The sequence below is a fragment of the Onychomys torridus genome, chromosome 3 (assembly GCF_903995425.1).
Source record: "Onychomys torridus chromosome 3, mOncTor1.1, whole genome shotgun sequence".
In the NCBI taxonomy this organism is placed as follows: Eukaryota; Metazoa; Chordata; class Mammalia; order Rodentia; family Cricetidae; genus Onychomys; species Onychomys torridus.
In genome coordinates, this window is record NC_050445.1 from 143,841,934 (window position 1) to 143,855,258 (window position 13,325).

At 34.0% G+C, this 13,325-nt stretch overlaps 1 protein-coding gene across 1 annotated transcript; it reads right to left on the reverse strand.

The window, feature by feature from the left end:
• Nucleotides 1-2,062: 2,062 nt before the first annotated feature.
• On the reverse strand, nucleotides 2,063-11,405 carry LOC118579328 (C-type lectin domain family 7 member A-like). Its single transcript, XM_036180505.1, is given in 5 exon segments — nucleotides 2,063-2,173; nucleotides 6,072-6,253; nucleotides 6,842-6,922; nucleotides 10,926-11,009; nucleotides 11,318-11,405. Coding segments are annotated over 5 exon segments (546 nt in total).
• Between the last annotated feature and the right edge of the window lie 1,920 nt (nucleotides 11,406-13,325).

Here is a 13,325-nt window from a genome sequence, read left to right on the forward strand (position 1 = left end):
TGGTAGTAACACCACCACATTATATACATGTATCAAATTACACACTACCAATAATTATATACAAGTAATGTGCTATTTTATAAATTTCATTTGAATTTAAAAACTATTGAAAAGTTTTAAAATTGCAAACCTTTCATTCAAGCAAGAATTTATACAGACAAACATGAACTATTTAAACAAATGCCACAAGACATGCTTTGTACCACAAATAAATGAGGAATTGTTTATTTAAATAATGAAAAATACCCTTTTTGGAAAATATTTACTTAACCAAATAAAATCTGTTAACAACATACTGGTGTTAAAAATGTGAAGAATCAAGTATTGGTGAAAATTACTGTTTGGAGAATGATAAAGGCACAATCAATGTGAATAATACTGATTAAATATCTGCTAAAATATAAAAATTTGACACAGGAATTACAGTAGCAGAGATTTATCATGGAGACATTCCCCATGCTACACAAAATTACATAAAGTCCTACTCACTCCAGGTCTTATGTAATTGTAAATTCTAGAATAAGTCTAAACATCCATTGCTAAGTACATTTTGCACATCTCTTACTAGCACAATGCTTACAGATACTTCCAAAAAGTAAACCTCTCTTTTTATGTTCTGACAAGAAACAGTCTGTGATGTCTAAATATTGAAAATCAAAACTGGGCTTGGTGCACACCTGCAATCCAAGCATTCAGGAGGTCCCGGATGAGGAGACCACCACCAATTTCAGGTAAGCTTGTCCTATATAAGTTCTAGGTTAACAACAACTACACAGTGAGGCGTCATATAAAAATCAACACCCTCCTAAAAATAAGTGAAAAAATCCAGACTACCCTTTATGAATTTGTAACATTTGCTTCATAAGTAGAAGGCATTTTCTTGTGATATCCCTGAAATGATATCTAAAATCTATTTGTTTGAGTCTGACAAGTGGTTATTGGAAGACAAGAAAGTAAAGAATAAGTGGTTTTACAGTTCAATTTTGCTTTCTTTTGTGTTTTAACCAATTCAAATGTATCACTCATACACTGGACTGAATTTGTTTTGGTAATTAGGAAAATTAATACAAGGTATTTCACTCAAACAAAATAAGTGTTTCATGTTTTTCCATTTACTGATTCTTTCCATTTCAAAATATATATTTATTTCTTGAGTATATTTCATTTACTGCCTAAAAATCTTTGCTTTATCCTTGCTTCAAGAGAATAAGCCTTCCTAAATCATGAAGAGTTTTCTAATTTGGGTCAATATTCTAAGCTGTTGAATTTTATTTTACTAATATCTATTAAGAAATAAAAATAGAAAAACAGTGATTTATCTTTACCAATTCTTTGAAGTAACAAGGCAGGTAAAGTTCTTTTCACAGATGTAATGGAAATATCTACTACACAAAGTATTGCTGAGGTACTTTGGCTTGAGGTATCCACATTCTGCAGATGTCGAATGTGTTGTATAAAACTCCCTGTATAAAAAAAATGTTTATTTAAGACAAATCACTCATTAAACATAACCTTTATTATCACAATCTAACACACACACACACACACACACACACACACACACACACACACACGTGATTATTTCAGTGGGCACCACAACCTTCTAATATAGAGCTGCTAAATGATAAGGACTAGTATGGGGATTTAGAGTCTTTTTTTTTTTAATGAGTTAGAGAGATGGTCCAGCAGTTAAGAGCACTTAATATTCTTCCAGAGAACTGTTTCAATTCCCAGCACCCACATGGCTGCTTACAGTGATCTGTAACTCCAGTTCCAGGGAATCCAATGTCTTCTGCTGGACTCTGAGTACATCAGGCATGCAAATGGTGAATAGACATATGTGAAACATGTATATTCATTTAAAAAGTAATAAAATAACAAGTAGAAAACAATAAGAAACATGGAAAGAAATGCTTCTTTGCTCTGATTAATTAGGTCTTTAGTTTTGCATGAGGTTCCACATGTGAAAGGCTATGGTAGTGAACTACTGGCATTATACAGATCACAAGGATCTTCCCTCTAGCAGTGAATTAGTTGTTAAAGAAGTATATAAAACAAAAACTTACAAATCTGAAGAAAGTTTTGTGTCCTTCTGGTGCACCCACTGAAATTGACTTCCAACTTTATGTAATCCAACCCAATGGCTGTATTTCAGTTGTGACTGAATAAAGTTCTGTGGAAAAATTAGAATTTTAGTATTTCTCATAGTATCAATAATATCATATAAGTCTAGCTATACTAAATTTAGAATTTCTCAGTATCAAAAGACACTTTATAAAACATGTTAAAATAAGACTCAGATTTGGAGATGCTTGTAGTTATTTAAAAGACAAATAAAGACATCTTGTAAGCCAATGAAGAAATTCATCAAATAGGAAAAATGGGGAAAAAACAAGAATATATACTTTATGTGAAGAAAGTATATATAGGTCATTAAACATAGACATGTCAATGGCAATCAAAACATTCATGCCAAAGCTGTAATGAGGTATTTTTCCAAGTAATCACCTCGGGTGAGATGTAAATGACAAGAGAAGTTCTGTAAATAATGAGATCAGAAAATATACTTATTATTGTAATTGTTATCATATTGAAGAGTGCTAGGGAATTTCTAAATTTTTTACATACCCTATTATGCAACTCCTAAAGTTATATGAAAAAAAGAGAAGACATATTGAACAGTAGTGCATAGAAGACAAGTTTGAGGGTGTTGATAGAAAAGCAAATTACTATGACGAGATAAAGCACAAAAACTGCATCCATATCATGATGTCTTATATCATGTGAAACTTAAGAAACTATAGGAAATTTTATATTATGTTGTATTTATAATAAGCAAATTAATTAACTTGCATTTTTCCTTATGTGTAAATGTAGATCATAGACTCTCTCCAAAATTTTTATGTACTGAAATAATGAGTTTAAATATCTTAGTTACTTGTAATCTTCTTTCCAAGTTCCTCTCAATTTTTTTCTTATACATGCCAACATGTGGCAGTGAATTTTGTTGCAAAAAGCAATACAATTTTATTTATCTTCCTCTCTTCCCTGTGCCCCCTCACACACAGAGTCCACAGTCTCTATTATCTTGCAGATTAAATAATTAATAGTTACAAACGAAAAATTGCAATACATGAAAAATGCATGGACATTATAAAAATACATTGAAGTATAGATTTTATATCTCTAAAACCATGTAAGTTACATGCCCATAATTTCATTGATTTATGTACATTTTCTAGGAATAAAAAATTAGAACCAGAACCCACACTAACTGCCCTACTGGGTGGACTGTCACTCTCCTCTCTAGAATGTCAGCACCCCATCTCTATTCTCTGGGACTTCTATGAAAATGCTGCTGCTTGGTAGGGCCCACTCCTTCCTTAGGCCAACCAATATTCTGTCTTTCTTTCCAGGAGTCTACTACTATAGCATCATTAGGTAGTACCTCTTTCCTCTCCCATAGACTGCCCAATGTCCCTTCCTCTCTTTTCAGAAGGATAACACTTACTGTTCCTCCAGAAAGGCCACCTCCTTTCTCTTCACAGTCAGAATCCTACATGCATTCAACAAGACCCCATGTTGTTGCCTCTGTCAGAGAGAGATCCTGTTTTCTCCTTCCTAGGCTGTCCAAAATCTTGTTTGCCTTCACAGCATCCCAAGCAAACCACACCACAGGCTCTTCAGGCAATGTCTAGTTCACAAGTTTCCCTCCCAACTCCACAATAAGGAAGAAAAACAAGAATAATACAGGGGCTGGAGAGACGGCTCAGTGGTTATGACTATTGCTGCTTTTGCAAAGGACCCAAGTTTGATTTCAAGCACATGCATTTTTGTGGTAGACAACCACCTCTAAGTCCAGTGACAGGAGATCTGACATCTCTTTTGGTCTCCCTAAGTACTGACACACACGTAACATGCACATACCCTCTGAAATATATTTATTGAAAATTAAAGAATTAAATATAAATTATGTAAATGTCTTCAGAGTAAAACAATAGTCCAATTGGTAAAAAACTAATTTGTAACAATAGAGGTTCAAAATGCCAAAGGTGTTTATAAATTATATATTGGTCTTTGTATTTCTTTGTCAATACCTTCTTTTTTTCTCCTTTTTTATTTATTATATTTGTGTTTTAATTTTACACATCAGTCATGGGTTCCTCTGTCCTCCCCCATCCCGCCCCCACTCCTACCTTCTCCCCAGCTCCTCCCCTCCATTCCCTTCTCCTCCAGGGCCAAGACTCCCCTGGGGATTCAATTCAACCTGGTGGATTCAAGACACAGGGATTGCCCAAAGACAGAGAAATGGATGAGATCTATATGAAAAACCTGGACAACAGTGGGAGTAATGAAGGGCAAGGTTTGAAGGAAAGAGAGCTTAGGGGAGCAGGAGATCCCAGCTGTATCAAGAACAGAAAGAGAGAACAAGGAATAACAGACCATGATAAATGAATACCTCTATTTTTTATGAAATATCTATTTTAATAAAATAATTATATTAGTAAGCATAATGATATTTTATGCACTCTGTATAAGATACTATTACAAGCAGCATTTAAAAAAGTAATTATTAAAATGGACTCTAGTGCCTAACTTGAATTGTTGTAAATAAATCTACAGAATATGCTAGAGTGACCTCTTTCTTAAACTTTGGAAATAATTGCTGTGGGATGTTCTGTATATCAAATGTGTTGCTCTGATTGGTTAATAAATAAAACACTGATTGGCCAGTAGCCAGGCATGAAGTATATAGGAGGGACAAGCAGAGAAGAGAATTCTGGGAAGTGGAAGGCTGAGGTGGAGAGACACTGCCAGCTGCCACCATGACAAGCAAGATGTAAGGTACTGGTAAGCCATGAGCCATATGGCAACTTATAGACTAATAGAAACATGGGTTAATTTAAGATATAAGAACTATATAACAATAAGCCTGCCATGACCATACAGTATATAAGTAATATAAGTCTCTGTGTATTTTCTTGGTTGGGTCTAAGCAGTTATGGGACTGGTGGGTGAGAAAGATTTGTCCTGACCCTGGGCCAGGCAGGACCAGAAAAACTCTAGCTACAAATAATAGCAAGTGTCATACACAAACAACAGAGCAACTCTTGTCATGTAGACAAATTTCTAAACAGTCTTATTAAATAAGAAACACAGAGCCAAATACAGAGGTAATAGCCAAAGAGATCAGAGCAATAGCCAGGACTCGCTTTAGCTTACCACTATCAGTAGCTTCCACAGAGAGCTTCTTCCTGTCTAACCTGTGTTTTTCTTGCCTTCCTGTTCTGCCTTCCCTTTGGGTCTAAGCTCAGCTACATGACTTTCTTATCACTGCCTGTCTATACAGACCTCGAGGTCTCTATGGTTGGTACTGGAATTAAAGGCTCATGTCACCACACTTGGCTGTATCCTTGAACACAGAGACTCTGCCTGTCATGTGATCAGATTAAGGGTGTGTGCAACCACTGCCTGACTTCTGTTTTATGGCTATTTGACCTCTGATCTCCAGACAACTTTATTTATTAACATACAAATAAAATATATCCACATTGTCATACTGAGCTATGAGTAAAATAAGAAAAAAAATATTTCTGAGGAATGATTTTACTTCTTCTTTTTATTTATTTTGTCTTTATATTAAATTATATTTTTCTCATGTCCAATGACAGAGACTCATGTTCCATCCTAGAAATAGATTTTTTTTTCCAGACACTGATGATAGAAGAACAAAACTAAAAATTAAAATTACTTCTTATGGACCATTCATATAATCAAAGATAGCTTTTCCCATCAGGTTTTCATTAACAATAAATGGTCTGCTGTAGCTAAACTCTGAAGGTGCAATGCAGATTACATGGCTGAAAATTATCCCATGGTGCCCACACCAGAGCTATTTTTCATTAAATAAAACTGTTCTTCTAGGTACTTCTTATGTCTCTGCCCTTTTATCTGCAGGTAAATATGTGTTTAGGTACATATGTCCTTCTGTTCAGCAGGCAAAGAACAGTAGGAGGAATATAAATGATTATCACAACTCCACCAAACACTCAGGTAATAACTATACATACCTGCTCCTCTTTGTTGTCAATCTTAGCCAGATGAGAACCCAGGTGTCTGCAGAATGTCTCACTCTCATCCCATGTCTTTTCTTCCTCTGAAAAGTAGTAACAATTTTCTCCACAACATGACCATCTTCCTAGGCATGGGTAATAGCCTTTTTATGAAAATAAAAGCAACCATTATTCTCAGACTCATATCAAGACATGGATTTTTGATGTTTCATTGTTTGCTCCATATTTAACATCAAAGAGTAATTGCTTTCACTAAAAATAGCTCTTCTGCCAAATTTTATAGGAACGAATGTTGTGAATACAGACACTGTCTCTCACAGATCTGAGATCTTTGTTATGGTTGCACTGGCAAATCTTGACTTCTGAAGGAGAAAGACACCAGCATCAAACATTTCTATCTGCAAGAAGAGATCCATCGAAATGAGTAATGGGAGGGACATTGATCTAAAAGTCTCTATATGTGGTAAATACCACATATATATACCCACAGTATAACCCACCATATAGAATAGTACAAAATGCACAATAAAATCAAGACGACAACCAAAAGCAACTTCTTCAGTGAAAGCCAAAAGTTTAACTAACTATAACAAGAAAGATAGATTCAGTAAGGAGAGGTGAACAAAGTACAGATCCTGCCAAACTTTGATGTAAAGTTTTAAGATCACAATCTGAAATGGGACAGAAATGTAAATGCCATTAAAAGTATGTCAGTTTTCAGTTCAGGTTGTGAGGCATACCTGAAGTTGGTGGTGACAATGAAGGACGTGCTACTTCCATTGAGGAGATAGTATTTTCATTTGCATCATTCCCATATTGAATCTTGAAGTTAGAAGTGCACTGAAAAACTAAGTCCATACTATGAGATTACATCTACATGTGGTAATAACTGACAACATTATAATCACTTCATTTTAATTGTAAACAAAAAAGGTGTTAATTAAAGAACACTAAGAAAAATATAAAATATTTTGAAGTGATACAATATAAAATATATTTTAAAAATACAAATATTTATAACTTGCAACACACTTCTTTTAAAGTGTTTATAACAAACTTATAAAACAAAAGGTCATCTGAAAAGAAAAAGAATGTATAAACTAATTTCATGTCCTGTATCTTCAAAAAATGATTTGAAATTTATTATTCCATTTAATGCTGACATGTGTAGTTTAAAGATCTGGCTTTACATTTCAATTTATAATGAACTTACTGAATCTGAATGGAGAGAATCAAACAGACATTTTTAATGTGCAAAAAGAAAACCAAAAATCTCTGTTTTTTGGAGAGTCATAATCTCGGGGATGATGAGATAGCTTTGGAGTTAAGAGCATGTTCTTCTCTTGCAGAGGACCCAATTTTGGTTCCTTGCACTCACATCAGATAGCTCACAACTCACTGAAGCTCTACTTGTGGCAGAGCTGAGGCCCTCTCCTGGCTTCCACCACCTCTGCACTTGTATGTATTTGCACCCCCAACACACAGACACACAGACACAGGCGCACACACACACACACACACACACACACACACACACACACAACTTTTAAAAAGTAATGTTTTTTAAATAAGGAATCAAGATGTCGTCCAATAACTCAAAACTCAAGAACTAACAATATAAGAGCATGGAAGCAAGCAACTGTGTTTTCTCATTTATAATTCTTTTCATGGTTATTTAGAAAAATTCATTGTTTGTAATTCTTTGTATATAAGGTATTCTCATTATTGTTCCATGAACTTTTCCTTGTTTATTTAGTTATTCCATTTAGTGTTTGTCCAAATTGTCGCCAGAACCTTAACCACTACAAGTATCAATTTACATATTATTCCCTTGATTTAGTTTACAGCTCATTTTAGAGTCTCTTCTTCCTTAAGATTGTTCTTACTTTGTTGCTTTAAGGCTTTAATCTTATAAAAATGCATCATGACATGCAAAAATGGCCACTTTTTCAATTTGCTTTTACATGGTAATATTCAACCACATTGTTACATATCATGTTCTATTTTTGACTACTGTAAAAATTCCATTTTGTGAATCCATCCAAGAGATCATGTAAACCTACACTTTCAACACTTGCTTAACCGTAGTTTAAAAGTACAATTTTCCGTGCGCAATTATTTCTAACCTTAACTAATTTCAGCCATTGCAACCTGGTTTGGGTCAAATCATTGTTCTTCTAAATCTACACCAGCAAAAAGCTTTGATCCTCTTGATCAAAGTTCTGTCTGTTTAGACTGTCATGTCATTTCAGCATTGGCTATCCTTAGCATACATCCCAATGCTAGATGGCTGTGCTTCTTCCTATCTACTAACCAGATTTTCATTTTTTCACCCACAATCATATTCACCTATTTTTTATGTTAATTTATCCTAAGGGTCATCATCCTGACCTCTTCTTTTCTAACATGGCAACATTACCCCCTGGTTTTGAAAGGTTTCTACATGATCTGTATTCCATCTCCTTTTCCCATGTTCACAATAATTTGCTGTATCAATTGAGTGCAATTTAACACATTTCATATCTATAATATAGATATCTGTCTTGATTTCATCTATGTGCTGATACTCTGAAGCTATTGCCAACAGCTAACTATGAAGAAATAACTCAAACTTTATGGGTATGTCCTTTGATGTGTCCTATGCACCTGAAACTTCTCTCTCTCTCTCTCTCTCTCTCTCTCACACACACACACACACACACACACACACACACACACACACACACCAACACACACACACACACTGCAGCTTGGTAGTTTCATGTTTTCTCTAACATTTAATACAATTTTGCCTACAAAGATATATGATCCTGACATGAAATGGGATCACTGATTTCGTCTTGTCCCTCCTCTACTCATTTGAATATATGCTCTCGCTGTTCTGTAGCTCATTCCTTCTCTGTTTCCCTGTATGACTTCATGATTTCTATCATGATGCTAAAATAGTCAATCATGGTCGTAATTTGTCTCCTGAAACAGTCTCCTTCATGTGCCCACTCATTTCCAGTCTGCTGAGCCTGCCCCTTCTAAAGCCTTATCTGTCCACGTAACTTGAGTCATGTTGCTCTTCACTTACAAACACCAGATGGTTATTTTTATCTCATTTGCTTTCACATGAACTCTCATATTGTTTGGCATGGTGTGAACAATCTATATAAATCAGTATTATCTGTCCAAATTTATATCTAGCTTATTTTTTCACTACCAAGGAACTATCTATGAGTCTCTAAATATGTTCCTTTTTCATGCTGCCCACTCACCTTAGATGAGTTTTGAATCTATCAATGTCCCAATTCTTACTGGTCTCTTATTTAACCTCAATTACTGTCTCAACCAGGAAGACTTCTTGACAACATGATGTTATGTGTCACCCATATAACATTGCCTCATGTCCTCATCATTATATTCATTTTATATTTAAAACTACTTCATATATATATGTATACATATACATATATATGTGTATATATATTCAAGAAAACTCATTCAAAGCTTTTTCCCCTTAAATTTCTGTGATCTTGACGCATGGGACATAACCAAAGTTGTTTGTTGATTCAATGAACCAAATAATGTAAACCAGAATGTTTTTAAACAAATAGGAAAAGGATACTGAAAGAAATCATGGAGTACGATTTTTAAAATCTGTTAGAGCCATGTGTATCACTGAAGCTCTGTAATTTCAGCACTGGGAGGTGAAGGCAAGAAGATGCAGAGTTAAAAAACATCTTCAGCCAGGTGTGACAGTCAACTCTTTAATCCTAGCACTGTGGGTAGGAGGGCAGAGGCAGGTGGATCTCAGTGAATTCCAGCCTAGCTAGGCTTACAGAATAGGATCCTGTCTTAAACAACAACCAAATTAACTGAACAAACAATAAAATTAACTGATTAGAAATGCATCAAAACTGATAAATTGTGTTGTATTCATGGAGCAAACAGGTCAGGTTTTTTCTTTGTGGTTCCAGCAGTATTGCAAGAAGCTGAGTACTTGAAGTGCACATGCATAGCACATTTATTAACTAGCTTGCCCATTGTATATCCTGCTTAATGGAGACTTTTGTTAAACATCTGTATGACTTTAAAAATTTTATTTTATTTTATATGTGTAAGTGTTTTTCCTGAATTTATGTATTGCATCATGTGCATTCAGTGACCTTAGAGACCAGAAGAGCATGTTGACCCCACTCTCTGAAACTAGAGTTATGGCTGGTGGGTTCTATGACCTGAACCCAGGTCCTGCAAGAACTGTGCTGTTTACTACTGCTAAACTTCAAGAACAAGTGCTCTCAACCACTGAACCATCTCTCCAGACCCTTGAATGACTCTTGAGTGTTTGGAAGCCAATCTAAAAAATGTCCAAATTATAAACAGAAGAAAGAGCAATCTACCTAATCTAAAAAGCCCACTGAAATTTTAATACTGAGATTACATACAAATTTCACCTTCATGCTTTTTGTAAGTTGATCAATACATCTGGAAGAAATTGACTATATTCATCTTGTGTTTACTACATGATGTAATAATTATTTTTGCTAAAAAAGAATTTAGTAAGGAAATACAAGTACTCTCAACCCACTGATTGTAAACAAACTAGCTCTTACAAAAGTTATTGAATGTATTAATCTGTATTATACTTATTCATGGTATTTCTGTATAATTATAACAGTATACTGTTTTATGTATCATAAAAGCAGAAATATAAGATACTAATAAAGTCTTTATCATCATCACCATTATCACTAGTACCCATGATCACTAGGATGTTTATAGAATGTCAAAACTTACAAAGGTTCAGCAACTGTAGCATTGTTTCTTATCTCATTCTAACCATAAAATAGTATATATCTTACTCACACAGATATCCCAAGACTACATTTGACATGAGAAGAAAAAGACATACTGTTCCCAGGATGATAACAGTCATGAGCCATGGACAATCTACATAAAATCAAAAGACAAGATATATAACAAACATAGTATGACCTTGTAATTAGAGAAGAATGGATGTTTACCTGAGGTTAAAAAATTAAGATCAGTCCACCCACTGGCTATTTACTCATAAATATCTTTTTAAATAATAGAAAGAGCCAGATATATAACATATATTTTAAATAACATATAGCATAACATATATACATATATAACATCAAATTTATATGAACATAATTAGTATGAGCTCATGTTTTTCATATTGTGTTTTCAATACCACACACAGACACACATATACAAAGGCAGAAAAATTTTACCTCTCTTTTCCTTAATTGGCTGGTTTTCGTCCTTCTTACTTTTAAGGGATAATGTCAGCTCAGCATATGCCATTCTTTCCTCACTCATTTCTGATGGCTGCAAGCAAGAGCACAGAAAACATCCTTACCAGTGTTTCACAAGGCATGATTAATCTAATTAATAATGGAAACACACATCATGTAGAAATAATGAGCTGATGAACAAGAAGCATGATCTGGAAAAAGTGAATTTCTCCATGAATATAAATGATATTTAAAAATTTTTCTCTGTGACACCTTAGACCAGAAATTTAACATAATTAAGTAATGGTCTGTGACAGTTATCAGACATGTTATTTTAAGCTATCTGACAATTTAACTCTAATAGTTGCTAAAAATTAGGAATTGATGTACATCATCTCCAGACACTGAGATTTATGTATTTTGTTTAAAAATTATATCTGATCACTGAATGTCTGAATGAACCCAATGGCAACAATAGCAGACTTTGTATAGAGTCAATTTTAGCAAAGTCACACTCTTATATAAACTCTAGTATTGTATTATATTAAACTGTCTTTTATTTTCCTATCTTGTAAATTTTGTAGTAGCAGAACTTCATGGTCCTTTTCTTACAGTATGAGAAAAATAAGGAAATCACGCCATCTATGGCAAAGTAGCCAAGAGAACAGCTCCAACTATAGTTCTAACACCAAACACAGTGATAACAGCTCTTGCTTTGTTTCATAGATGGGGAAACTGAACCTCAAGGAGTCCAAATGCTATTGCCTAAATCACACAGCCAACTATTGACATTCCTTATTTTGTATAGCTATACATAAATCCAAAAAGTATTCTTCTTCTATACTTAACTCATCTAAGTAACATGTCTAAAAGTGCATAATATAAGCTTCCTTTCCCAGAAAACAAGGAAAGAATCTGAATCAATAGAAAAACAGTTCTTCTGAGTTAATTAGTACTAATAAAAAAATATATCCTTTCTTCCCAGATAGGAGCCTATATTAGAAAAATAATAGCAATAATGACAGATGACGCTACAACAAGGTTATGAGAGCTAGTACATACCTGAAACCCCAGAGATCTAGTGGCAGAGCAACAATGCTTCTAGAAAACAAAATGGATAAAAAGAAACAGGGATGTGCTGGTCTATTGAACTATAATTTCTTAAAAACTGTATCTACTAAAGAAATAAGCCCAATTAAGACATAGATTTTGCCTTAAGGAGATTACAGGTTAAGAACAGTAGGTTCTGGGTATTAGGCTTGGTGGTAAGAACTTGCCTAGTGTTTTGAAAGGTGGGTTTGATCCCTGGAACTGGGGGAAAGAAAAACAATGGAAAATTCTTGAATCCCATAAGAAGTGCTTACATATCGTTGCATTCATTATTTTAGTGTTCATCATAAAAGTCACATTTAGGATACTGTTTGTAATGGAGAAATATTCTTATTTGAGGACAGAGTATGAAATGAAAACCATCTACTTAAAAATGGGAAAACAAATCCATAAAACAAGGTAAAAGAAGCAGAAAATAGCACAAAATGTTGGTTTGTAAAATGTACATTTTTTTGGAAGTTTTGTTTTTATCTGTGTTCTTTATTTCCACAGCTTTTTACTTGAATAGATACAATGTTATTTTGCTGTATTTAATGAAACTTTCCACATGGTCTCAAAATATTTGGGTGTATTTCTACATAACTAATTCAAAATAAATCACTGAGCAAATATGGGATATTTAGTGACTTAAATGGACAAAGTGATTCTTGAGGACAGAGTCAGAAAATGTTCACGAAAAAGCATGACTTGAATTCTTAAAATTTATTACTAACCAAGTGATTATTTTGGGGGGAATTTGAAGTAAATTGATTTAAATTATTATCAAAAGGAGTAAAATGTATTGCTTTTTATGCTAAATTATGAGGTTATCTTATTTAAGGTCATCTATTTTTCTAGTTATTGTTTTCTATTAGTTAGCTAGCAGACAACCTATAAGTATGTAAGGCAATCAGCA